Below are 25,150 nucleotides of genomic sequence, written 5' to 3' on the forward strand. Positions count from 1 at the left end.
TACAAATTATGAATTCCTCTTTGTGAGTTCTTTGTGTTGTTCTTTGCACATTGCAACTTTCTTGGGTAGCCAGGAATGGACTTTTTCATATGCATGTTTAACTAGATTGTTCAAGACAGGTATTTCTGATGTAAGACCACCGGAGCAGTGCAACAGTGTGCTGTCATCAATTTTGGTAGGAAGTTCCACATTCTGCTACTGGGAAAGTTTTGCCTGGGGCTTTCCCAGCACTCCTCCTACTGGTCAGCAGCTTTTGTGTCACTTCAGCTGTAATCCCTAAAAGAGAGCAACATTATTTTTAAAAACACTCTTATTTGCCTCAAATAACTGCTAAAATCTTGTCATTTTGGATTACATTTTATCTTGCCTTCCAGCTTCTTAAGTTTAAAAGTATGCATTCCTTATAGAAAACTTTGTGCAGCTTATAATATATCCCAGAATTTTAATTTCTTCCTTTTCATTTCCTCTTTCTGTTTCATTTAAGTGTTGCCGTGCTAGTCTCCAGCAACATTTTTACCCTATGGACCTTCACCTTAATCACATTCTAGTTGTATTAACTCCATGTCTTAAATAGAAATGTTTCTTCAGTCCTCTCCTCTGGCATGCAGATCTATCTCAGTACATTCATTGCAAGATTTGGTCTTTTCCAAAGTTGAGATATTATTTCTCTATATTTTTTTCATGAAAATACCTCAGCATCTGGGGAAATTTTTGTCAAGGCCATCCCTCTGGAATAAAGCTCCTTCTGTGGACTTCAAATTAGATACTAAAAATGATAACAAAAATGAAACAAATAAATAATGTTATATTTACATTTCTAGTCCATGCTTAGTAGCTGTCATTCTGTGGAAAAGTTTTCAGTACTCAGGTACAGCAACTGGAACTGGTTTGGATTTCGGATTTTTTTGGTTGGTTGGTTCACTTGCTTTTCATTTGTTTTGTAGTATTTTTGTCATGGATTTGATTTTGTCATGGATTTGATTTCATTGTGGCCTGATGACCTCCACTGCCTTAGTGAGGCTGGCAGGTAAAACTTCACTGGGATCCAAGATCCTGTATGAGGAAGAACACATGGAAAGCACTTTAGTTTCATATATAGAGACCTGCATATGTAGATGTTTTCTGAGAGATGAAGTTCAGAACCAATAGCAACACTGAAGTGTTACAATTATTTTCATCTAGAGAGACCAGCACTGAAAGATTTAAAACTGGGAACCTATGAAAATGTATCATCATCATCGTCATCATCGTGTATTTCTCTTTCATCTTTTTAAATTAAATAATTAAAAGTATAATTAGCAGTAGCATATTGACATGGAGTATCTGTGCATTTTTCTTAATAGTTAAGCTTTAGGTGTGTGTTTTCTACCTTGTTCAATGTATAGAATTCCTTATTCATGTATGATTCTTATGAAGAAAAATTATTTTACAAAAAGGCAGAAGTTTATCATGTAGCTAAAACACTGGAAAATAGTTATTTCACACTAAATCCCACTGATACTACAGGTTTTCTCTGTGACCTTGAGCTAATCACCTAATCTCTCCATACCCCTGCTCCTCATCTATTTTTAAAGGATGATAATACTTCTTCTATGTCTGTATTTACACTGCAAACTCCTTTATTCTGTGCTTTATATTATTCTTGTTGCAATAAAGATCTAATCTAAGACTTCTTATTGTAGAGATGATTTTTTCTATGTAAAAAGCAACATATTCTGTATGATAAATCATCCTGTATGATAGGTTACCCAGAGCTATGACCTGGCTCTATAAGGAGTTACTATTATTATTGCACAAGAAGTTTTTTAGAGAAAGTCAGACTTAGAGGTATTTTATCAAGAGATGGTGGCTTGGTCTTAGAAAGGCTTTATCTATAGCAGTTTAATAGCCTGGAAATGGCTATTTTACCACCTTTCAAGAAAACCAGTATGGGGTGACCTGCATCTGCACCTTTAAACTCAGCCAGCATTAAGGCAGGCAGGCTGCATAAATGCTGTCTCTTGGGAATGGTCTCCAGCTTGTAGTATCTCCCAGACTGTATCCTGGTTTCCTGTGAGAGTCTTCTGGGCCAAAAATTTAACAGCATGGGCAAGACAAAGGAACATTTGCAGGCTCTTGTTTAACAGCGGCCAGTCAAACCTTGAAGTCTTGCTAACCATTCTGCTTCTTTATACAGTTATATGCTTACAATAATCTATCCCAGTTTTGTTTTATGTAAATCCTAAAGCTGGAAAAAAAGGAACTTTGACGTAAAACATAAGGAACTCAACACCAAAAATTGTTCAAAATAAGTCCAGCCAAAATTCAGGAAAAAAGTTTCTGTTCAAATTGCTGCATAATACAGTAGGCATTCCCTGATGGATCAGTAGTTCAGGTGATTACAGTTTATGTTTATGATTTTTGTATCAAGAGGATCAATTTGGTAATTAAAGCATTCATTTGATAGGTAGATAATATGGCTTTACATACCCCGAGCCAGTGAAAGGATCTGAAAGGATCTGTGAAGAACCATGTCATATTTGGCTGTGTTCTGAAAAGGGAAGCTGATCTTTTTCCTTGGTTCCTGTAAGAAGGTATTAGGCATCCAGCTCTGAGTCTCTGCAGTCCTGAACAAGAACTTCATGTCTGAGGAAGAGTCAGTCTAAAGACAAACAGTTTTACTCAGCACTTCCTTCTACCTTACCTAGGGACCTCCTGGTTAAATTTGATTTATCTTGGCACAAGGTCAGATCCTTTTACTTCTACCTGCCTCATATCTAAAGTATTTGAAGCAATGCTCATTTATGGGCTGTAGATAGTTTCTGGAGTGCATCAGAAAAAGAAATTTAAGCATATGCTTTGGTGTTACTAAAAACTGGAGATATAGACATGGTTGTTTCAAGGATGCCAGTTTGTGTCCCATTGGGTCTTGAGGTCCCAGCAAAGGCTGGTGTCAGGATGAGAGGCTTAAGAGGTTCTCCACAGAGCAGCCTAAGCTGACACCCACAACAGAGACAGCTAATAGGATAAGCTAATGTCAAAAAAACATTATTGTGCCCACCCCAGCTACATGATTCTCAGGTCTATTATCCTGGACTTGCTGTCATGGATCAGGACATCCTGGGATTTTAGATTTCTCTGCAACATACACTAATAATCATAGAGACACAGTAAAGATGCCCACATTCATTGTGTACCCAGGACCTGCAAGCCTAACTCCTGGTTACTTCTGTCTTACTTGACATCAGAGCATTCAAATCTCTCTTGAAATCTAGCTTGGGTTGATTTTGAAAGGTTTAAAATCTAAACATATTTACCTAACAAGAGATCCTATTACAATGGATCCTATTACAATATGAGCTTCTACAGTCAAACCACACAGTGTGACTATCAGACAACCTTAGTAACGGTAGGGGTAACGAAATTGTCACTTCCAGAATTATCACTCTGTCCCAGACACATTGCCATGTGGGACAGAAAAACAGTAGCAAATCAAAGAAGTTTAACTACTTATTTTGCAGCTTTGAAAATATTTTTCAAGTGTGGCTTAATCAGCTGCAACACCTGATTAAATATTGCCCTGCATATTGCTTTCTGATAAGGGTTTTGTGTGTTCTTGTCTCTGCAGACTGAAGAAGTCCTGAAGATTGATGGAGGGCCATGCTATTCAAACAGCAGGCGTTGCTGAGACAGAAGCTCTTTGTGCTGGGCAGCCTTGCTATTGGAAGTCTCCTATATCTAGTTGCCAGAGTTGGGAGTTTGGATAGGTAAGTCATTAAGTAGCTGCTCTCTTATTTAGAATGGGCTAAAATTGTCTGAGTTTTTCCTTCAAGGGTCTGGTTTCTTTTGTTCTTTGTTTCTCTTTTGGGTTTTTGTGTTGTTTTTTTTTTTAATGTCTACTCATGTATAGGAAGACTGTCTGTTTTAGTAGTGGTTTTCATTATTTGTTCCTACCCTTTGGAAGAGAGAGTAGGAAAATAGTCACAGGTCATCCCTGACAAAGTATTTCTGTCTGTCCATTTGTATTCTAAGCACATTGACACTTGTTTTCAGAGAAGAAATAAACCAGCATCCAGTAAAAATGTCATTACAGTAGCTCATGTTTTCCTGTGTGCATCTGTGTGTTGACCTCTAGTTTCAGCAAAACAGTTATGATGTATTTATATATCTCCCTTTCTAAATTTGTGAGCAAGCAATTAATGTGCTACAGTGGTAGTTAAAATTAAGTATGAGCCTGCAGAGCGGCTTGTCAAGTTTTGAATACTATTTCACTTGAAAGATTGCTTAAGGGTTTGAGAATTTTAACTGTGCTAATTAGCTGGTATTTTCTGTAGCTGAATGTGCTAAATAAGTGGGGTTTCTCTGCAAATGATTTCCTGGAGAGTAGTAGAAAATACAGCAGAGAAAATCAAAGAGTGTTTGGTACTTCTGACCAGGCTGATTTTGACTGGTTATTAACAGCACAACACTAGTGCTACCTGCACTGACACTGCTGTTTCTGTTACCTCCAAAATGGCCTGGGATTTCTCTGGTAGGTGTTACACAGCAGCCCAAAAGATTTGAAAAACAAACAAACAAACAAACAAACAAACAAACTTTCAAAAGAATGAATGAAACACAAGGCTAGGCTACAAGATTTCCAGAAACTGGTCGATGCTTTGCAAGTGTCAATGCTATGTTAGTGTCCCTCTTTTAAAAGAAGGAACATGATAGTTGAGTTCAAAATAGTGACAATGCTGTGTGAATACAGTGCACCAAAAGTTAATTGAAAGCGTAGCTACCTTGTGTCCATTGCTAGGTAATGTTGAGCTCCATCTGAGGTCACTGGGTGCTTTCTTTAACTGCTTAAATCCACTCCAGAAGAAGGAGACCATGTACTCAGCTAGGACCAGTTGCACTGCAAATTGTGCCCCAGAACTTATATCTTCTTTCCCCTGATGGCCAAAACATCTCTGATACTTCAGAGGTAAAAACTTCACTGAGACTAATGTGGTTCTGTAAACGGAGGCAGAAATCCTTTCTGGTCCATGCAAGTGTATATTTTATGACTAGAGGCATGAAATCTAATTAACCTTCTGCTATTATCTATGCTTGCACATCTACAGAATTTACTGATGGCTATAAAATTATCTCGCCACAGTATTTGACTTGCTGACCTCCTGTGGCAGTGAATTCTGCTGCTTTCATATATAATGTTGCCAATTGCAGTAAAATTCAGTTTCATTTTCTTACATTACCCAGTGTGAAGAACACCACTAAAAAGCAGTCCTGTCTATGGACTTTTTATGAAATAGAAAGTACTGGAAAGGACGAGACACACATGAATTATTCTTCTGCCTCATCATTGTTGAATCTGTCAGTAAAAGGATGCTGAGTGGCTTCAATAGACTTTGGAATAACTAATTGTTCAGGAAGAAATCCAGATTCATTTATGCTTAATTTATGCTGATCTGATTTGAACAAGAGAGCTGGGGATGGCTCATCTTTAATAGCCTCAGATTAGGCTCTTCAATGGTAGTGTCTTGAGTTTTCTTAGGCCCGAAGGGAAATTACTACTAGCTTATCTGATTCATTGAATCATAAAGTCTGATAAGCTGAGCACTTCCCTACAGAGAAGGCCACTGTAAGTCAGCTCCTGAGTGCATGGAGCTGTTTCACGTGTGGAAACCCAAATAGATTCCGTACGTGGCAATTATGAGAATAACTGGATCAGTCTTTGAGTTACCTGACTCCCTCATTGGCAGTACCTGGAGCATCCGCACCTGAGAGCAAACTGCTCCTGCTTGAACTAGGTTTATAATCTCTTGCCGCTGTGACATCTCCATTGGAAGAAAAATATCAAGTATTCTGGATCAGAAGAGACAGCTCATTAAGATTGCCCAGACTTATTTTCACTGTTTTGAAATTTTTCACAAATACAGTTCCCTGAAATGGATTGTTCTATGGTGGGTTTTCTCAAGAAGAATGTTTCTGGAGTTTTACTGTAGCAGCCTGACAAATTGTCTGTTTTGGGAGGGCAATTCAGTGATATAATAAATGTCATATACTCTTTCTTAGCAAAGGACTGTTATTTAATGAAAAAATTACTCAGAATTAACAGTCTTAGCATGTTGCAATATAACAGTAAATAGTGATGGTATTCAACTACCAAGATCTGCCTTATAACCACCACTTCCAAGATCTTTTAAAAGATATTCTTTTTATTATTTAGAGAGAAGAGAAGAAGGAGGAAAGAGTAAAAAAACCTGAAATGTAAAGTGTTGAGGAAGGACTTTTAACAACATCCAATCTTTTCCCTTAGGCTAGAGGATATCTTGAGTATTTATTTACTTTTAAAGGAAACCACCCTGTTTGACAAGCTGTTGTGTTACACTGAAGGCAGTGCTAGCTGTCTTTTTGAGCAAGAGATAAAATTAGTTGAGATGGGCCTGGAACTGCTGTTGTGGAATCCTCTTTACTTGAAAACAAATAACAAATACACAGAAGGAGAGGGAAGAGAAGAACAGAGATAGCAATTGTAGCTTCTGTTTCTTATACTTTTAACTGCCGCCTGCTGATGCAGAAATACTCTCACCAGGCACACCACAGTCGGAGGAAATTGTACCATTGTTAAATCAAGACATTTCTTCCTTTTTTTTTTTCATATGGGCAGTTTGCATCAGCATTTCAATGATTCAGTCTTTGCCACCAAGTCGGGTTTGTTCAGTAGATCACAGAGAGCAAAGGGAAAGAAGAAACTAGAAACCTGAAAAAAGACATAACAGGAACTCACTCCTCATCACACTTTCTAATTAGTCTGCAGGACTTAGCTAGACCTCATGTAAACCCAGCAATGTCATCTGGGTTGTTTTTCGTCTCTATCCAGGCAGGTTATATCTCTTGGCATCTGGATCATCAAAGAAATATCTCCAGGTCAGCCAAGGAGATCAAACTTACTTTGTCCAAACCATCCATTGTCCTAGCATCAGTGTCAAATTAGAGACCCTAACAAGCAGTGATGGATGGAAAAGCCATAGAGAAATAAATAATTATGTCCTGAAAGCAGGGTTTGAATAATATATAGAAAATGAGTGAGGGACCACATGCTGGGAAACTAGAATAAATACTGAATACCTAAACAGCTATTAATGAGCATTGCCCATCTGGTATATTGGCTAAGGCAGGGGTCCTGTGAAAAATAATGGCATGCACCCGTGTAATTTAAGAACTGTATCACAATATATATGCACAGCAAGCTCACACCAAAATTGCCTAGGTAACCTTTGTTCACACATATCCTCAGTTTTGGAGAGCATGGTTCCACTGAATTAGTAATAATGTTTTACTCTATGACCTTGGAAATTCTCTCTACACACCAATATTAATCTTCAATGAAGTATTTGGATGGTATAATGTCCAAAGCACTGATTTGAGAGTGGATGTGAGGGTTTATTCAAGGTTCTGTAGTAGTAAAATTTTAGTGGTTTTTTTTTACGAGTTATTTCTTGGATTCAGTGGCATCAGATACAAGAAGGAAGTATTACAGAAGTAGAAAAGAGGGGAAATAATCGTAGGTGAATATAAAAAAATAGCTAGAAATACAGGTGCAAAAGAAGAAAGAATAAGGCACAAAATGAGGTTCAGTAGAAGTGAGGATAAGGAAATCATTGAGGTAATAATGCAATAGATGGATTTTTAAAAAACTTTACTTGCCATTCTTTTTGTGTCTCGTAAATTATGTTTGTTTTAAAACCTGGGACTTTCTGATTCTCATTGGCAGGGAAAACACTGGGCATATTCTAAAGAGAAAGAGAAATATTGAAAACTGATGCCTAGACAGCTGTTTTTCATCCCTTTTGCTTGTCTTCACTCAAAAGGCCAACTCTGGGTCAACACAATGGAAAGCACAGAAAAGAATTCAGGCTAGAATAGGAAAAGCGTGAGAAAGAGATGAATTAAATGATCTGGATTTTCAGATCAAAATGACCAAATATAATTCATCTTAGAATGCTTTAAAAAATGTGAAATCAATCAGGAAGTAATGAAGACTGTGTGAAGTTAAGTGATATTCAAGAAAACCCAAGAACAGTAATCATAGTGCCTATGCTGGCAGAGAACAGAAGGGTGGAATTAGGAGTTACCCAGCTAAATCAGAGCACAATACCAGAATAAATAATAATTTAAAAATGTGAACTATTTAATCACTGGCAGAGTCAAATAAAATTTGAAAGATGAGCACATCACATTACACTGGGAAAGGTTTCCAAGAGCATGATTACCTTATACAAAAAACTTGCCTTAAGAGACATCCACTTTTTACAAATACCTCTTGTTTCACTTGCAGACTGCAGCCCCTCTGCCCCATCGATGGTCGTTTTGGAACCCGTGGCCAGGACGAAATCCCTCTACGAGCTCTGCAGTTCAAGCGAGGTCTGCTCCATGAATTTCGAAAGGGCAATGCCACCAAGGAACAAATACGACTGCACAATCTGGTTCAGCAGCTTCCTAAGGCCATTATCATTGGGGTGCGGAAAGGAGGCACTCGAGCACTACTGGAGATGCTGAACCTTCATCCTGCAGTGGTCAAAGCTTCTCAAGAGATTCACTTCTTTGACAATGATGAAAACTATGCCAAGGGAATTGAGTGGTACCGGAAAAAAATGCCTTTTTCTTACCCTCATCAAATAACAATTGAGAAAAGCCCCGCGTATTTTATCACAGAGGAAGTACCTGAAAGGATTTACAAAATGAACTCATCTATCAAATTATTGATCATTGTCAGGGAACCTACCACAAGAGCAATTTCTGATTACACTCAGGTGCTGGAAGGCAAGGAAAGAAAGAACAAAACTTACTACAAATTTGAGAAGCTGGCTATTGATCCTAATACCTGCGAAGTGAACACTAAGTATAAGGCGGTGAGAACCAGCATCTACACAAAACATCTGGAGAGGTGGTTAAAATACTTCCCAATTGAGCAGTTTCATATCGTGGATGGAGACCGGCTCATCACAGAACCACTGCCAGAACTCCAGCTGGTTGAGAAGTTCCTAAATCTTCCTCCAAGGATAAGTCAGTACAATTTGTACTTCAATGCCACCAGAGGGTTTTATTGCTTGCGATTTAACATTGTCTTTAACAAGTGCCTGGCGGGTAGCAAGGGACGCATCCATCCAGAAGTGGATACCTCTGTCATTACCAAATTACGCAAGTTTTTTCATCCTTTTAATCAAAAATTTTACCAGATCACTGGGAGGACATTTAACTGGCCCTAAACTAAACTTCATACTTCTGTTGCACCTGAGACATGCAATAGATGTCTCTGATAAAATATGCACTTTTCATAGACATGGCTAGCAAAGTAACTTTTTTTCATGCATACGTGTACATAATGCAGTGTGTGACCAAATATACAGTGGGATCGATTTTTTTCTACAGAGTAGTAACTAACATAAATTTACTGTCAATATAGTTGCATCTTTTAAGATATAATAATAAAGGAAAAGGAGGTATTTAGGGAAACAAAGTCAGTCAGACACTGTTAAAAGGGTCAGTGTTCCTCTCACTTAGTGAAGTGTTTATGTGACATACCTATTGATCCAAGCAAAACATTAGTTTATGCCATTAAAATTCTTGTCAAAAGTCTGTAAAGCTGTGAGAAAGCATAATCTTGAGGCTATATTTGGTATGTGTATTGCTACAGGAATGCTGACCCTTTAAACACAGTGCTGAATTTTTACAATGAGAGTGAATAGTACTATTTTCTTATTATTTTAAATTAATATCTTATCTCATACAAGCTACATTGTTTTGGAGTTCCTGTGGTGAGTTTGCACTATTGTTTTATTGTATGGACCATCGTGTCACTTGTAGCATGTCAATCATGTGTCAAAAAAAAAAAAGTCAGATGATTTTTTCTCTATCCTTGTGTGTCGGCAAAGCTAAACGTTGTGTACATAGTGTACAATGTTTGTAAATACTGGTTTCACACTAAGTAATTCTATTTTGTAAACTGAATATGGCTATTTAATTTATTGTGAAAATTAAATTTATTGTGGTATTTAAAAATGGAATGGATTAAAATTACCTATATGTGCAAAAGCCTTTCACCTTTGCTTGATGTACATCAGTGTGATCCCTTAGATCATATTCTTGTGTGCGAGAGAGTTACACTTGTAAATTTAGTTTCTAGACATTTGGGAATACTGATACACGTGGTGAAGCAGAGTTTATTAAAAAACTCATCCATCTAGGAATCTGGTGTAATGCACACCTCAAAGAACATTATTGCTGTTCTGTTGCAGCACTTTGCTAAAATTAATTCAGACGCAGTAGCCCGTGAGGTTAAAGAATAACAGTAAAAGCCTGCTGTAACCAGGTATATCAAAAAAGCAAAGCCCTCATTAAAACCAAAATAACAGACAGATAAAATTAGAAGCAGGGTTATAGAGATTTCATTACCAAGAGGTGGTGATGCTTCAGAAGTCAAAGAAAACTCTGGTTGTGATACCTTTGATTTCATCTGTTTGAAGCATGGACCTACTCCAGAAAACACCTACGGTATTGTCAGTACTGCTATAAACATACAGCACATGTTTCCATTCAATGAGTGACAAGAAATTAGTTCAGGAAATTAGTATTTTCATGCTTTATACTTTGCAAGACCAAACCAAAACCAACACCAAAATCTCAACTACTTTAAAATCATTATTGATGGGGATACAGATTTTGGAAGGTATCTAGAACATCTGAATATTCTGAGGTATGGTAGCAGAGTGGCTGGGAGTTCAGATTATCATAAGATCAAGTGTTCCCTGTGGGCTGTTTATTTTGTTCAGTGATCTGGAAGCATTGGTTTTTCTAAATAAGTGGTTTTTAAAACTCTTGTGAGAGATCGCTGCCTGTCTTGCTGTATCTTTAATCATATGTGCTAGCACTGTGAGCAATATGCCCTTTCTTCATGCTGCTTCGGAGCCCTGCCAACACAACACTGCAGAGCATATGTGGAATTTTCAGCAGTAGCTGCTGTTTTTCTGTATGAACTATGAGAGCCATTTATCCTAGACACTTCCAGAGAAAAAGACTGAGGTATTTAACTTACCTAATAGTGTTCAACAGGGAGATCTTATCCAATTTAACTTTTTCATGGTCTTCAGGTGGGCAGACAAATTCCAGGTGCTTTGGGTGATACTGACTTCATACAGCTGTGGTTACAAACTATGTCTGAAGGTTGAGATGTATTTTCAATGAAAGGGACAAGTTAGGTCAAAGTTACCTCCAAGCATGAAATATGCATCTGAAATTAATATTTCTCTGCACTGATCAGAAGAATCACAGAGATTGTGATATAAGAGGCACAACTACGCACATTCCTGTTAAAGACAGTTGGCTTAACTCCAGATTATCATTTGCAATTTTGGAGAGACATGGATAAATTTAGGTGATATCTTAGATAAATCTGGTTCAAAAATGCACAGAGGAATAGTAAGGAATGGCAGGGGAGGAAAGAGGGTTCAGAGGCATTGCAATGTATTAAGAAGAGTAAAAGAGCAGGAGACTGATTCACTGAGCCTTCAGTGCAACATCCTCAACCCTATTTGGCATAACCCAGTGAAGAGAAAATTTCAAAACTGGTTCTTAATACATAGATACAACACACCACCCAAAACATACTCCTAGGTTAATGGGAATTTTGCTGCACTGTTCATAACCAGTTTGGGAAGTTCTGACCTTCTGGTATTTACCTCTTCAGGAGCAATTTGTGAATAATTCATTTCAGCTTCATTGCTTTGCCTGAGTGAATCATTTATATTCAAATTGATCATGAGTGTTCAGACTGGGAAGAGCATTCTTAGCTTGAGTTTATGATTGCAGGGCGATGCATAGCTATATGAAGTTGCAGCTGTTAACTTATGGCATTCAAGTTCTCTGAAGACGTTGTGTCTTTAATATTTTCTGTACTCTAAAATTACAGGCTCACAGCTCTGATAAATGTTTGGATTAAAACTGCTAATATTTCTGTGCATTTTTATCAGATTTTCCCAGCTGCTATTTAAACTACATAGAGCGACAATTTGCAGCATAAAGGATTATTGGAGATGAATTTTAAATTGTATTTTCAGAAATCAGTATATAGGTAAATAAAGGACTGTCATTTGGAGATCAGCAATTCATTTACTTTTAACCCACTATACTGCATTTTCTTCAGAAAAGCAGAATGAGCATGATGAAAATGCATTTGCCCTATTTTAATGGGGTCTTTCTTTTTTTTTGCCAAGATGTCTAAGAATACAAGAGATACATCATTTTTAGCACCATATTTTATCATAGTAGTCCCATATTTTTAAGAGGCAATGGCCACAAACTGAAAGCACAGGAACACCATCAGAACACCAGGAAACATTTTTTTACTGTAAGGATGACTAAGCACTGGCATGGGCTTCCCAGAGACGTTGCAGATTTTCCACCACTGGAGATATTCAAAAGCACATTGTTCTGGGCTCTGGGTGTCCCTTCTGGAGCAGGGACAATAAACCTATATTCCAACCTCAACTGTTCTGTGATGCTGTGAAGATCTCTCTCTATCATTAAGTTCTTATTAGGCAGTGCCCGTCAGTTCAGTGTTACACAGACCACAGTGAAAGTCCAAGCCCAGTGTCACAAGCCAGTTCTGTCATTGTTCAAACCCAAGCAGTGAAGCACTACAGTGCACATATTTACTCCTTGAATAGCTGACCTGACTCATGTTGGCAGCCTGTGCAACTTACTGGAACCCTCTGAGTGGAGAAGATATGGAAATAACTTGGAGAAACCTTTCTTTTTCCCATCCTGGCTGACCTCAGCAGAGTGGCAGAGGATATAACAATACAAGGTCCATAGCAGGTAAAGTTCTGGCAAAAAGAATTTAGTGAAGCTCTTTCCAACAAGCTCACAGCGAGCAATGTTTCTTGCATGGCATTCTCTACAGCAAGACATAAATCCATAATTTTGGGCAATAAAGTCATTAAAATTTGTTTCATAGATGCTTATTTTTTAAATTGTCTCCATATTCAAATTACCAGCTACTTATAGCACACTCCTTAGGAATAAATAGAGAGCTGCTGAGTGAATGCAAAAGATTTGTATCTGAATGTACATAGTAAAGATTTAACTTATATTGCTTCTTCTTTTTGATTTGAGTTATATGTAAGACTAAAGTGTAGACCTCTCCTGCTAAAAGGGGCAAAAATGAAGAATTTTCTCTCCAACCTGTATTATTGTATTTTTTGTCTATCAGTGTGTCCCAACTCCCCCTGGTGATCAAACCTTTTTAATGTTCAAAATACTCTGCCAGCACCTCATTAAGAAGAAGACCCTTTGCTCAACGGATTCACTGAGACGGACAGGACATTTGACACCTTTTATGTAGGGACTGCACTTAAAAGGGATAGAGAAACCCCTCAGCAAGTTTCTCCTAGGAGTTATTTTGCTGTCAATGAAACTGTCAGCACCTAAAAATGGACTCACTGTAACAGTTCACAAAATAACACATTTATTAATACAAATTTATGACAATTTATAGGGTTCATTGTGGAATAGAGTCTAACTGCAAAAGTTACACATAAACTACGTAGTAATAACAATAAAGAAAGATGTAAGCACACACTCTAAAGCAAAACACTAAGAACACTATGAAAAAACAAAAGCAAAAAACTTTAAAGTAAAATAATGTGCTAAGAATACTGTGAAGCAAAAGTAAGCTCTATTTATTTAGAAACAAGTAATTAGCATGCATAAGATATGTGTCTCACCTTCCAAGTGTCCCCAGAAGTGGAAGAAGACAAGGTAACTCACTAGTTACCTCTGCAGAGTTGATGGAACTTCTCCCTCATTTTTACTTAGGTCCAATCTCTTCTCATACCTTTTGTCTTAGGAAGTTTGAGTGGCTATAGTCAATAAACTAATTTTGTGGTGATAGACAGATGACATGGGCCCAAGGGTCATTTTCCTGTGTTTCTGTCTGGCAAGATGTTTGAGAAAAAAAGGCTTTGTTATCTCCATATCACTCATTTCTTCATTTAATTCTCTTATCAGTTTCTGGGAATGTCTCCCCAGGTGCTGGGCTCTTCCAGAAAACCATTAGGAGTTTTTTTCTCCTTTTGTGTAGCCTTTCTATCACCTTACAAGACCATAATTTGAAGAAAACAGAAGCAAAAGTTTGGTCAACCCACAAACACAAGACAGTAAAGTTTTAGAGAAAATTTCCCTGTCCTCAATACAGATTCCCTGAGTCTTGTTGAAATAATTTATTATCAAGTTAGATCTATTTTACTCCCAACAATCAAATGTTAGCAACACTGAGAGAATAAAACTCTAATAAAATCACTGTGAGATGGTTTGTGTGAAGCTTTCAAACGAATTTTCATAACAGATGAGAGTTTACTGCTTGGATGCTCGTGTACGTGCCTAAGATACTAAACTCGGAAATTTCAAGAGTTTGAGGCTTTTCTGAATTCCACATTCTTTTTTCCAGCCATTTTCAATTTGATGGAATAAACTTACAGCTAAACTGGGATACCCAAATCCCATGCTGAAGTTATTGCATCCATTTATTTTGCAGACATGGTTTCACACATGCAGCTGGTTTATCTCCCATATAGTAGGGTTGAGTGCTCTAACAAAAAGGTGTTTGCTTTCAGTTTAACTGATATATCTCACTGACATTTTAGCAGTGCTAGAGACTCTTCCAGCAACAACATATCACTGAAATGAATTATCTGTTTCCTTGGAGAAGGCCAAAGTCAGAGCCAACACTGGAAGGGATTTTTAATACCCACTTGAAAATGTTCAAGACCCAGCTTCTCTCAAAGCAGTTAATGCTGGAGCAAGGATCATCCAGAAGCATCATTTGTTAATGACTCCTACAAATGACTGCTGCTAGTTTTGGAACAGTGACTGAGAAGCCTGCAAAGACCAGGAAGTTCACAAATGACCCTTCTTCATGAAGAAGAGGTCAGGAGTTGAGTGTTATAGGGAGTCCTATCTCTGCTTTCATTTAAAATGGGACAAAATGCTATTTCTTTCCTGTGTAAAAATAGCTTTAAAAACCCAGGTTTGTAGAAAGAGTCTACAATCCCATGGCAATTTAAGTCAACCTAGCTATCTCATGTCTGCCAAGGTCCCAACCTCCCTCCTCATACCATGTGCACCTTGCCTTTGTTCTCATGCTTTCCTGCTCCTTCCTCGTGGAACTGCTTCAGTTCGCGAGGTAGACAGAAGACTAACTTGTTTAAAAAGATAAGTAATGTCACTAAAACTGTACTGGATCTGAGCAAAGGTCTTTCCAAACCAGGGTCTGTCATTACAAGTGGCCAATAGCTAATGCTTCAGGCAGGACATAAAGAAAGGATGAAGACAATTCCAGGCTCTGATGGTTTGCAGTCTCCAGTGAGAGACGATGGTCTTCAAACGCAGCAGTATTGAGTGCCTTCCTCTTATAAGTACTTAGCCAGATATCTCTTGAACCCACTGAAAATGTGTTCCCAAGATGTGCTCTAAGCCCTCTTATGCCATCAGTTAGGAAGAATACATGTATAAAATTAATCAGAGAAATTAGCACCTTTAAAATATGATTAATGAATATAATGATATGGTAATAGAAGTTTTATCTTCCTTCCTAGCTCATTTTGAAAATGCTATGGATTGTGGTTTTTTTAGAGTCTAAAATAAAATATTTACCACACTACTTAATACTTATTGAAGTTCCCTAAGCAGACTTGGTTCTCAAATTTGTAAAAGACTGCAGAAATAAAATAAATAATGGTAAATTATACCTTTGAAAGAGCTTGTTTGCAGAGAAAAGCACTTCAGGTAAATGCTTTAAAGACATTTTAATGGTAATCTCACACATTTTTTGTTATTGTACCCATCAACTCCAAGGACAGTGACTGCTAGTCAGCTATCCTGTTGTTAATTTTCTACTTAATTGTCACTCTTTAGAGTCTGTTAGGTAAGATTTACTTCACAGAGGAGAAAAAAATATTTTAAAACTTAATAATATAGATCTAATGAGTCTCAGATTGCATTATAAAAACCTAATTTTGTTACTGAAGGCTTGTGTATGTTACTGAAATAGGGATTTGTCAGGCTAACCATCATTACTACCTATAAGTTGATTTTTCCTTTGTTTATGAGTCTTTTTGAGGAAATACTTTACATGTGATGTTCTATAACATTCTTCTATCAGCTAATCAACTCTGGCTGATCTTTAAAGCCCAATTTACCTTCTGACAACTCTGAGAGAGACATAATAAACCATCTTCAGAACTACCAGCCACTCCTAACTGCATTTGCATTTATAGAGAAAGGATTTTCAGTTCTTTCTGCAATAGTGCACTGATGAAAGAGTCAAGCCCTTAGAGAACATCCATGTGTTATCAATCTGGATACCAGCCTTTTTCCCAGGGCTTGAATTGACAAGTGCAAGGAAAGCACAGAAAAGACTAGAATGCCATCGTCCATCTGCTGCACCGTGCTTAGCATATGGTAAATAAGATTACCTGCTGTTCTGAGATCCCTATTAAAACTGGCAGTAGCATGACTTTAGGAGCTGATGGTGACCAAACTACCGGACTCTTTTTAGTTTATGATTAGCATACTTTCAGTTCAGCTTTGACTCCATTCAACTTCTTATCAGTTTCAAAGTTCTCTTTCATGATGCACAGTGATCCAAAACTCTCCCTGAAATGCATGTCTTGTGAGACAGAAAAAGAAACATCAGCAGAGTTGTCACAGTCTTTGCCACTGTGACAACAGAGAAAGGTTGTGGTATAAGGGATTTAATGCTGCTGATGTCCTTATGATTTCTAGATGATTCCCTCTAACAACTTTCAAAATAATATCCCCTCAGCACCAGTGATCACTACTTTACAAGGTTAATACTTCTGTGAAAATGTCCTGATTATTGATCAGGATATGAAACATCTATATTTTGAACATATTGAAGTCCTTTGATGCAGTACAGATGCTGTACACATAATGCACAGCAAATCATAAAATATGACAAGGAAACAATGCTACTTCAAGCCACCTAATGTTATGCCTCAGGCTGATTAAATAAACAAAAAGAAACATGACAGAATCATGCACATCTTACTTAATTGCAAACAACTGTTTTGTAATGTATGAGGCCCTTGCCATCCAATTCCTTGGCTGATTTTCTACTGATGAAAGACTTTCCACTTCATTGAACTGTGAAGGCATTGCTTCTATTCCAAACCCATGGAGACAGAAGAACTAATTTACAATTCCCTACTATATGAAAAAAATGATAAACATTTCATAAGAGGTGAAACCAGTAGCAGCACTATTACTAACTTCATCTTCAAGAAATCGCTCCAGTTGTTTCAAGCTCCTCAGTGTAGCTCCACAAGTAATAACAGCTCTATAGGAACTGAAAAAAACCTTTTTACTCTGGATGGCTGTGGTGCATCACAGTGCCTTGCAAAGAAGCATCCCAGACCTATAAGGTTGGTGAAGTGAAAACATCATTTGTCTTAGAAAAAAATTCCATATTTGGTATGCATTGAAATGGCCAGCCTGCATCAGAGAGATAAAGGAAATAATAATATTTTTTTTTTTTTAAGTGAATAGTAAGGCCAGTCTTCTAAGAGGTAGCCACAAGTAATTATCATTGTCATCAGTAGTAATTAGCAATGCATATTCTATACCATGGGCAGTTACACCTTCAGGCTCATTTAAATCAATTTGCTCTGAGGTGCCCTGAGGATTAACTGGAGGAGAAACTTGCACTCAGTGCTGATTAGGTAAAAAGTCTGACTATGTTACCATCCTGGACTCTAAAATTGCCACCTGCATGCATGTGGTCTGTCCTGGTACAGTAGTCTGCCATCCTATCCACTGGTAACAAAAGGAGATCAAGCAGAGATGGTTATACAAATTCATTTATATTCAAGATCCACCAAAATTTCCTTTGCAAAGCCACACGGGCTTTACTGTAAAATGTTGTAAATTGAAGATTGCAGTTGAGTATTTCATAGCTGTCATGTCCATTTCCACTCTCAACACTTAGGTATTAAAAAAAATCCAGAATACAGCCATGAAGACACCTTGTCAAGCCTTGGAGCTGCCTAAACAATTCAGATTTCTATTTTCCATTGATTTTAATGGATTAGAATAACAATTGCACAAAATGCTAAATTACTTGATAAATAATCAGTAGTGGCAAAGCATTTGTATGTTGCATAAAAGAGTAAAAATAATCACAGGAGTAGGTTAAAATTGAAGGTACCCTCTCTTCCTGGTTGTTCCAAAGTGTAAGCCTACAAGACTCTTCACGACAGCTTTCTTCTTCAACCTCAAAAGTGGACTGAGTTACATCTAAAGGTTGTTACTGCTTGCACCACAGTTAGGATATTCTTTGAATATATGAGACAAGCACTGAAATTCCCCCAAGCTGAGGAAACTCTGGAATGTTAGGTAGACTTTTTGGGGGTCAAATACAAAACAGAACTGTTGACAAATTAAGGTTATGTGCTAGGACTCTTTACTATGCCTGCTCAGCACCAGCTGATCTTGTATGGCCTAATAGATGGACACCACAAACTCTTGGAGAGGTAAGTGGCTATACTGGTATGTCCTGACATGGACTGTATTGGTTGCTGCATTCTTAGAAGGCACTTACTCATGGTAAAGGTAACCTAGCAGCTACTCCTGGTTTACAGATCCTATGAGATGGTTAAACAAAGTTCATTGCAAAAATGATCCCCAGTTACCCCAAATGTCCTAGAGTAACACCTTGAACTTCAAAATCTCATGTTTGAAACCAAGCTCTAGGTCTGCAAGTTAGCAGCCAACTTAAAACCATCTAAGTTTATGAACACCCTGGCAGCCTGCACAGTGAAACCAACACTGTTTCCAGCTGAGAGATGAGATCAGGTACTGTGCAGTATTTCGTCTCTGAATAGTGAATTACAGGGCTGACATTTTACATGTTCACATAGTACAGGAAAACCTAAGCACTATGGCTGGTCAAATGGTTGAGTGCTGGAACTACTCTATAAGCCACCGAGGAATCTTAAAACCTAGTAATGCATTACAAAAAAAAGTATTAGAGTTTGTTTGAGTTACACTGGTGATCTCATTTCATTTCTTTTTTGTTACTTTTAGTTAAAATCAATAGATCTAACGACCTTTGAACTTGTACAGCTGTGTATAATCAAGCTGAAGGTGTAGTAGCACTTTGTATTCAATTAATTCCAGGTTTTCTGCTGCAGCTTTTTGGAAGCGCATTCTGAGAACATAGAAGGAGACAATTTTCTCCCACATAAATGAAAGTCAAACCCAGGACAGAATCAGAGCTCACAGAAATTAAATACCAAAGTCTTTAATTTAAGAGACACTCCCTGCCCCATCTATAGCAAAATAAGTGGGAGGCAGCTCTGTTAAAGCAAAATTTGTGATCCTGTAGAGACCAGAGGAAACTTTCAGGTGTGGAAAAGAGAGGAGTATGACAGTGGCTGGAGCCATTGTTCAAAGTAATGTATCCTCAAAGGTAGGCCAGGTCTGTGTAGTAAATACGCTTTGTCTGTATTGATTTGGGTCCTAGCATATCCAGCCAGTGTATCCCAGCAAATTTTCTGCTTGCACTCAGATTGGGAAAACTCCTTTGGTGTTAAACCACCATGCCCTGAGTATTGCAGGCAACCAACAGAAACCTCTCTGGGCAATCGACATTGTACCTGTGGGAACATATGTGCAGCCATTCTCCTCCTGTTCCTCTGCCTAATCTGTCCCATCACCTTCCCACTCTGAGTTCTGCATCATTAGGTTCCCCATAATCTCTACCAAAAGGAAACACAAATCCCAAATAATGACTAATCCAATCTCTGTACTGGGGGTGGTTGTAGACGGTGCTGACTCGTACCAAATAGTTGAACTCAGGGAAGATTCTGAGCCAAGAAGCAGCCTCAGTGCAGCTTCCTGGGTTGGTCTACACTTTCCAGCTGGAAGAAGGGTTTGGCTTTGCTGCAGGAACCAAAATCTGCAGTGGTGGGAGAGCAAGGGCAAAGCAGGTTTGTCTACTGATGCACCTTGGCCCATCACTCTGTAGAGAGGTTTGCTTCCTGAGGAGGCTGCTCTCCTCTTCTTCAGGATGTAAAGCAGGTCTCTCCCTTGCTACGTATCCTTGCTGTATGCATACATGCAGAGCAAGCTATATTCTAAATCTTTCATGTGCAAGTGCTCTTTTTTCAGTCTCCAGATCTCATCTCCATCACATCCCTCTCTACCTGGGAGACAGAAACCTGGCATGGGTCTTCACTGTCTCATTCTAAGGCTGCTTAAAAGATCTCTTGTTTTGATAAGAGTCTGTTTGTTCACATATATTTTTGTGTGTTTGCATTAGGGAAGAGAGTAAGTGACTTTTGGGTGCTGGGCTTATGTCTTTTTGTAAAGCAGTAGGTATGTAATTGCTCAGACTTCTCACATGAGAGAAATCTTGCACTTTTCCTGTGTTTCTTGCTTGACGACTTACCAAATTTCCATGGGGGCAGAAAAGGCACCTCTGTATGTCAAGCCAAAGGTACTGTGAGCATAACCAACAAAGTTTCTTACCCTCCTAATCAAAATATAGGAGAAATAAACCACTTTAAAAGGAGCTTATTCCAGTTGTCAGCTCAGTGTTTCAAATGAAGGGAGGTGTCCACATATATTCCAAGTGTCTCTAAAGTAGGCATCAAGAGGAATCAAAAAGACTTTTTACAGGTATATGGGAGAAAGCTTTGACTCCTGACCCACATGGATTTTACTCAGGTACAGTTCATGCATGCCTTTCATGTAAGGATCATTTCACATCTCCAAGGCAGGGAACTTGTCAGGCTGCAGGAGGCAAGGGAATCTGCAAAATCTGTGGATGAGAAATTTTATGCGTGGAGCTAACCAACTTGAACTGTTCAAATGAATCATTGCTATAATCCTGTAGCTTGCATCTTGGAAGGATAAACAGCTTCTGTATCACAGAATAAAAAGTCATGTTAAAAAAAACTTGAAGAAAAAAGGAATAGAAAAAAGGCACTAGTTTCTTTGAAAGGAAAGAATATATAGAAGCAATCACAGATGTAATTTGACAAGAAATAGCAGTAAAAATCTGTGGCTGTAAGTATGAAAAGGTTATATTCAATATAGGAAACAAGAGTAAAATAAATTAGTTGTCATATGTGAGGGTAGAATATATGAGCTGGAAATAAGCAAAACTATTTAATGTCAAACGAAGTATTTAAGAGGAATCAAAAAGGCTTTTTACAGGTATATGGCAGAAAGAAAACAATAGAGAAAATAACTTGAATAAACCAGGACATACATTCCCTGATTAATGGAAAAAAAAAAAACTGGAAAAAAAGACACATATTGTATGTTGCATTTTGTGTTTGCTTTTTCAGCAGGTGACCTTTGCTAAGTAGATTATGCACCCCTACATAATCCTAAGTATCTGTGTCAGTTTGTGCTCTCTAAAGAGACTGGCTGGATTCTTCACCCTTGTGTTTGTGTGAATGAGGGTAAAAGCCCACCAACACAATTATTCTGCTTTCCCAGTCAGGAACACGGGAGACTTCCCTAAAGTGGACCTGTTCAGTTTAATACTGAACAGATTTTTTTTTCTAATTTCCCTCTATAAGCCAAGTTTTTAAAGGATCCACTTGCTCATCTGAATTCTTCAGTTCAGATGTGAGAGCTGGGCTTCCTCTCCTGCTCCCAGCAACTTTCCGAACAGTCCTGTCCTCAGCTTACTTCCAACAGAAAGATGAAAGAAAGCATCTTCCAGAAGCTAGAAACCTAGGTTTGAATTTTGTCAGCTTTTGGAATCTGGAGTCTTGGTCTCCACCCACAGCTGTCACCATCAGGGTTTCATAGAAAATGTAATTGTGCCAGAGCTGAACACTGGTCTCTCTGGAATAGCCCCTGCCTCCTGCTTCTCTGCTTTGAAAGTGCCTGCTGAAATGCGTTCATAATTAGGTCACTTTAGGCTGTTAGAAAGGCAGGTAGTCCTAATTCTGAAGAACTAATACAGCTTTAATTCTAGCAATAATAACAAGAAAAACAACAGTAGTGATAATAATGAGAATATAAGAGCTCGATTATCCAACAGAGCTGGTGGAGAAGCAGAGGTGTCAGTTTTCTATTCAAAGGCCAGACTCATAACTAAAATGACAATCTCTATATATATTATGAGTAGCACTGCAGGTGATAATTTTGTCCAAGGGCATTTCTGCTATAAAGCTCATCAAATTGGACATAACTTCCATGATGCATCTTTTAAATGTGATATCTTAAATACACTATTATTTAATAATTAATTACATTTTTAAACATATAAAATTCAATGGCTAGAAGATATTTAATATTTTACCAGCACTGATGAGCATAAATGTCTCTCCCCAGCCATTTCCAGATAATATAAAAGCTGGTGAGAGAATAAATAATCAGAAAGTCAGCTACTGCTACCCAATGATTGTATTTTATTGTCATTTTGACCAAAAATACATCACTGGTTTATTGAACTTGACAAAAAAGATCATGGTCAGCTTCTATGCAGAATTGCTCCATCAGTGTCAAGATCATTTCCATTATGTCTGCTTCAGTATCACCAACCCTCCTTCCAACTTTGTTATCCGATAATGTGCCAGTCCCTTCTGTGCCATGTGAAGGATGAGTTGTCAGGACACAGGGTAGTTTTTATATGTCTGGGGATTTCTATATTTCTGTTCTTTTGCAAATGTCTTCAGCACATGAGCTATCTTCATTATGCACAGCAGTTGGGCTGACAAGGGTAGCATTTACAAACATCTGGTGACTCAGTTGGCTTAGGCAAAACTTCACCTGAGATGCTGAATATCTGGTAACCCCAAACCTATGGTCAAGATCCTTAAATCGTTTCTGAGTCAAAGTTGTTTGTACTGGGTTGAAATTTCTAGAGGAAAAAAAAAAAAACCACACATTCTCTAGGAGAGCAATTTCATCTATTTTATGAAGAAGCCTCAGAACTTATCCCACAGAGTACAAAAAAGTGGTTTGTTTGACAGCCCTGTTGACTGAAAGCTGCTCTGAATAGCACCAAAGAGCCAGGAGCAGCGTGAATTTTTCTACAGTTACAATAAGTGCACGAAAAAGCAGGACAAGAGAACAGTGACTGATCTAGTCTTCATATCCCTTTCAAGTCCTTTACTTTTCAGCTGATTCATGTGACAGGGTCTCCTGTTCATAGAGAATAAGACTTTAGAACCTCAAACATTTCATTACAGTAAAATGAGCCAGGAATAAGGGCATATGCTGTCACAGCCAAGGTTTCTTAAGGTGATAGTAGTTACTAACTGGTGAAAATTTTAGCTGAAGCTTTTTGAAAAAAGATCATTGAATCAGTGTTCAACAGAGATCCCTGAAGACTGAAAATGGACCAGTTTAATGTCATAATTAAGACAAAATCCTGCGAGTATTACAGAGATTATAGAACAGTTAGTCTAACTTCTTTTTTAGTTAAGCATTAGGTACCAGTTTTTAGAGATCAGATGGGAACATTTTAAAAAATGGAAAATATATTGATTTAAGGGTAGACAGCCTTCCTGAAAGAAGCATAATTATGTCTCACTCAGAAAGGTAACAAGACAATTGTCTTCCATTAATTTTAAGTAGATCAAAAGGATACAGATAGTATAATTAAAACTTTAGTGACTGCATAACAAAATTTTGCAGTGCTTTTAAAGGGTTACGAGCTGTGAGAAAAATGGAAGAAATTTTTCTAGTTTTAATGCAGTTTAAGCTTTTGACAACAATGATACTTCTATGAATATCCATACTGGTTTGCCCATTTAAAGTCAGAAAACAAACTGTTCCACAAGACTGATATAAGTGCCAGCTTATAAATTTCAAAGTAAAATATAGGAAGACTATTTTTAAAAGTGGTATCACCACTTTAAAGAATATATTTTACAGCTTAGAGAAAACATCAACAAAAATCTCAAAACAAGCAGCAAGTCAGCAGCTGAAGAAGCAGCTGAAAAGCAAATGTTTATGAAAGCACACACAAATACAGATTTATGTTTCTAACCTTAGGCATTCTACTGAGAAATTATTGACTTTAAAAAAAAATATATGATCAGAAAAAAGGAAAGGCTCGTCTTACTATGAAAGCTCTGCCTGAAAATTCAGTCGCTATGGGTTGAATTTCTGGCTCTGCCTCAGCCTCCCTGTATAACCTTTGGCAGGTCACTTATGTCTCAGTTTCTTCACAACAAAGTGGGAATCATGTTTCTGTGCTGTGTAGAGCTTATACCAGGCAAATTCATTAACATCTGAGCCTGGCAATGCACAGAAATAAGGAGCAAATAAATTAGACAAGTATCAGAGAAGTCGATGGCTACAAAAGTCTGTGTTACTGTGAAAGAAAAACAATTTCATAAATATGTTTCTTTTGTTTTGGGGTTTTTTCCTTGACATTTGGAGCTGCTGGACTTTTACCAAACTACAAAACATCTTCCAGCTTCAGTAGCTGAGCTGCAGCCTGATAAGGTAGCAGATGCCACATGAGAGAAGGCACCTGTTCTGCACCCTTGCTGCATTAGCTAATTATGTGCAAAACAACTTAGATGTTCAATCCCTGAAAGTCAAAACTGTTGCCTCAGTTAAAATCTTGAGCTACTGATAGAGGCAGTGAGAGTGTATTAAATGAATTTACAGTGAAGTATAACTCCTCACTTAAATTTGTGCATGAGGAGGTGGTGGTGGGAGGGGGGTATGTGTGTATGTGTGTGTCTATAAGTGTGAGTGCATCCCTTCCTGTGTGAACCTATAGATACATAGATACAATTTCTTTTTCTCAAGAGACAGGTTGATAAAGAAGTAACAGAAAGCTCAAGTTTGTGTAAATGAATTGGATCCAGCTGGTGAAATATTATAAACTGAAAGTTCATAAGGTCAAACAGACCTTATGGTTGAAATGAAAAAATGTCACATTAGTTCAGAAAGTGTCACCACAAAATGAAATACACAGAAGTATTTCTGATACTTTAGAAAAGGACTAGGAAAGAGATAATGATCTGTCACTGATATTTCCTGCTTTCTCTTCTTACAGGTTCCAAAATACAATTAGCTCTAGTCAATAACATTGATTTAGCTAATGGGTGCGACTGATTGGAACAGC

General features: G+C 37.8%; 1 protein-coding gene across 3 annotated transcripts in view; it reads left to right on the plus strand.

Moving 5' to 3' along the window:
- The window catches only part of HS3ST5 (heparan sulfate-glucosamine 3-sulfotransferase 5), a 188,608-nt gene extending 178,536 nt beyond the window's left edge, over positions 1-10,072 (plus strand). For all 3 annotated transcript variants that reach the window (XM_050314208.1, XM_050314211.1, XM_050314209.1), the window contains 2 exons: positions 3,608-3,746; positions 8,303-10,072. In XM_050314208.1, the coding sequence (XP_050170165.1) occupies positions 3,640-3,746; positions 8,303-9,233 (1,038 nt within the window). In that variant the 5' untranslated portion in view covers positions 3,608-3,639 and the 3' untranslated portion in view covers positions 9,234-10,072. The remainder of the gene's footprint in view (positions 1-3,607; positions 3,747-8,302) is intronic.
- Positions 10,073-25,150: the final 15,078 nt, after the last annotated feature.

This window comes from Myiozetetes cayanensis, unplaced genomic scaffold (assembly GCF_022539395.1).
Source record: "Myiozetetes cayanensis isolate MyiCay16 unplaced genomic scaffold, myiCay2020 scf2-11, whole genome shotgun sequence".
Classification (NCBI taxonomy): Eukaryota; Metazoa; Chordata; class Aves; order Passeriformes; family Tyrannidae; genus Myiozetetes; species Myiozetetes cayanensis.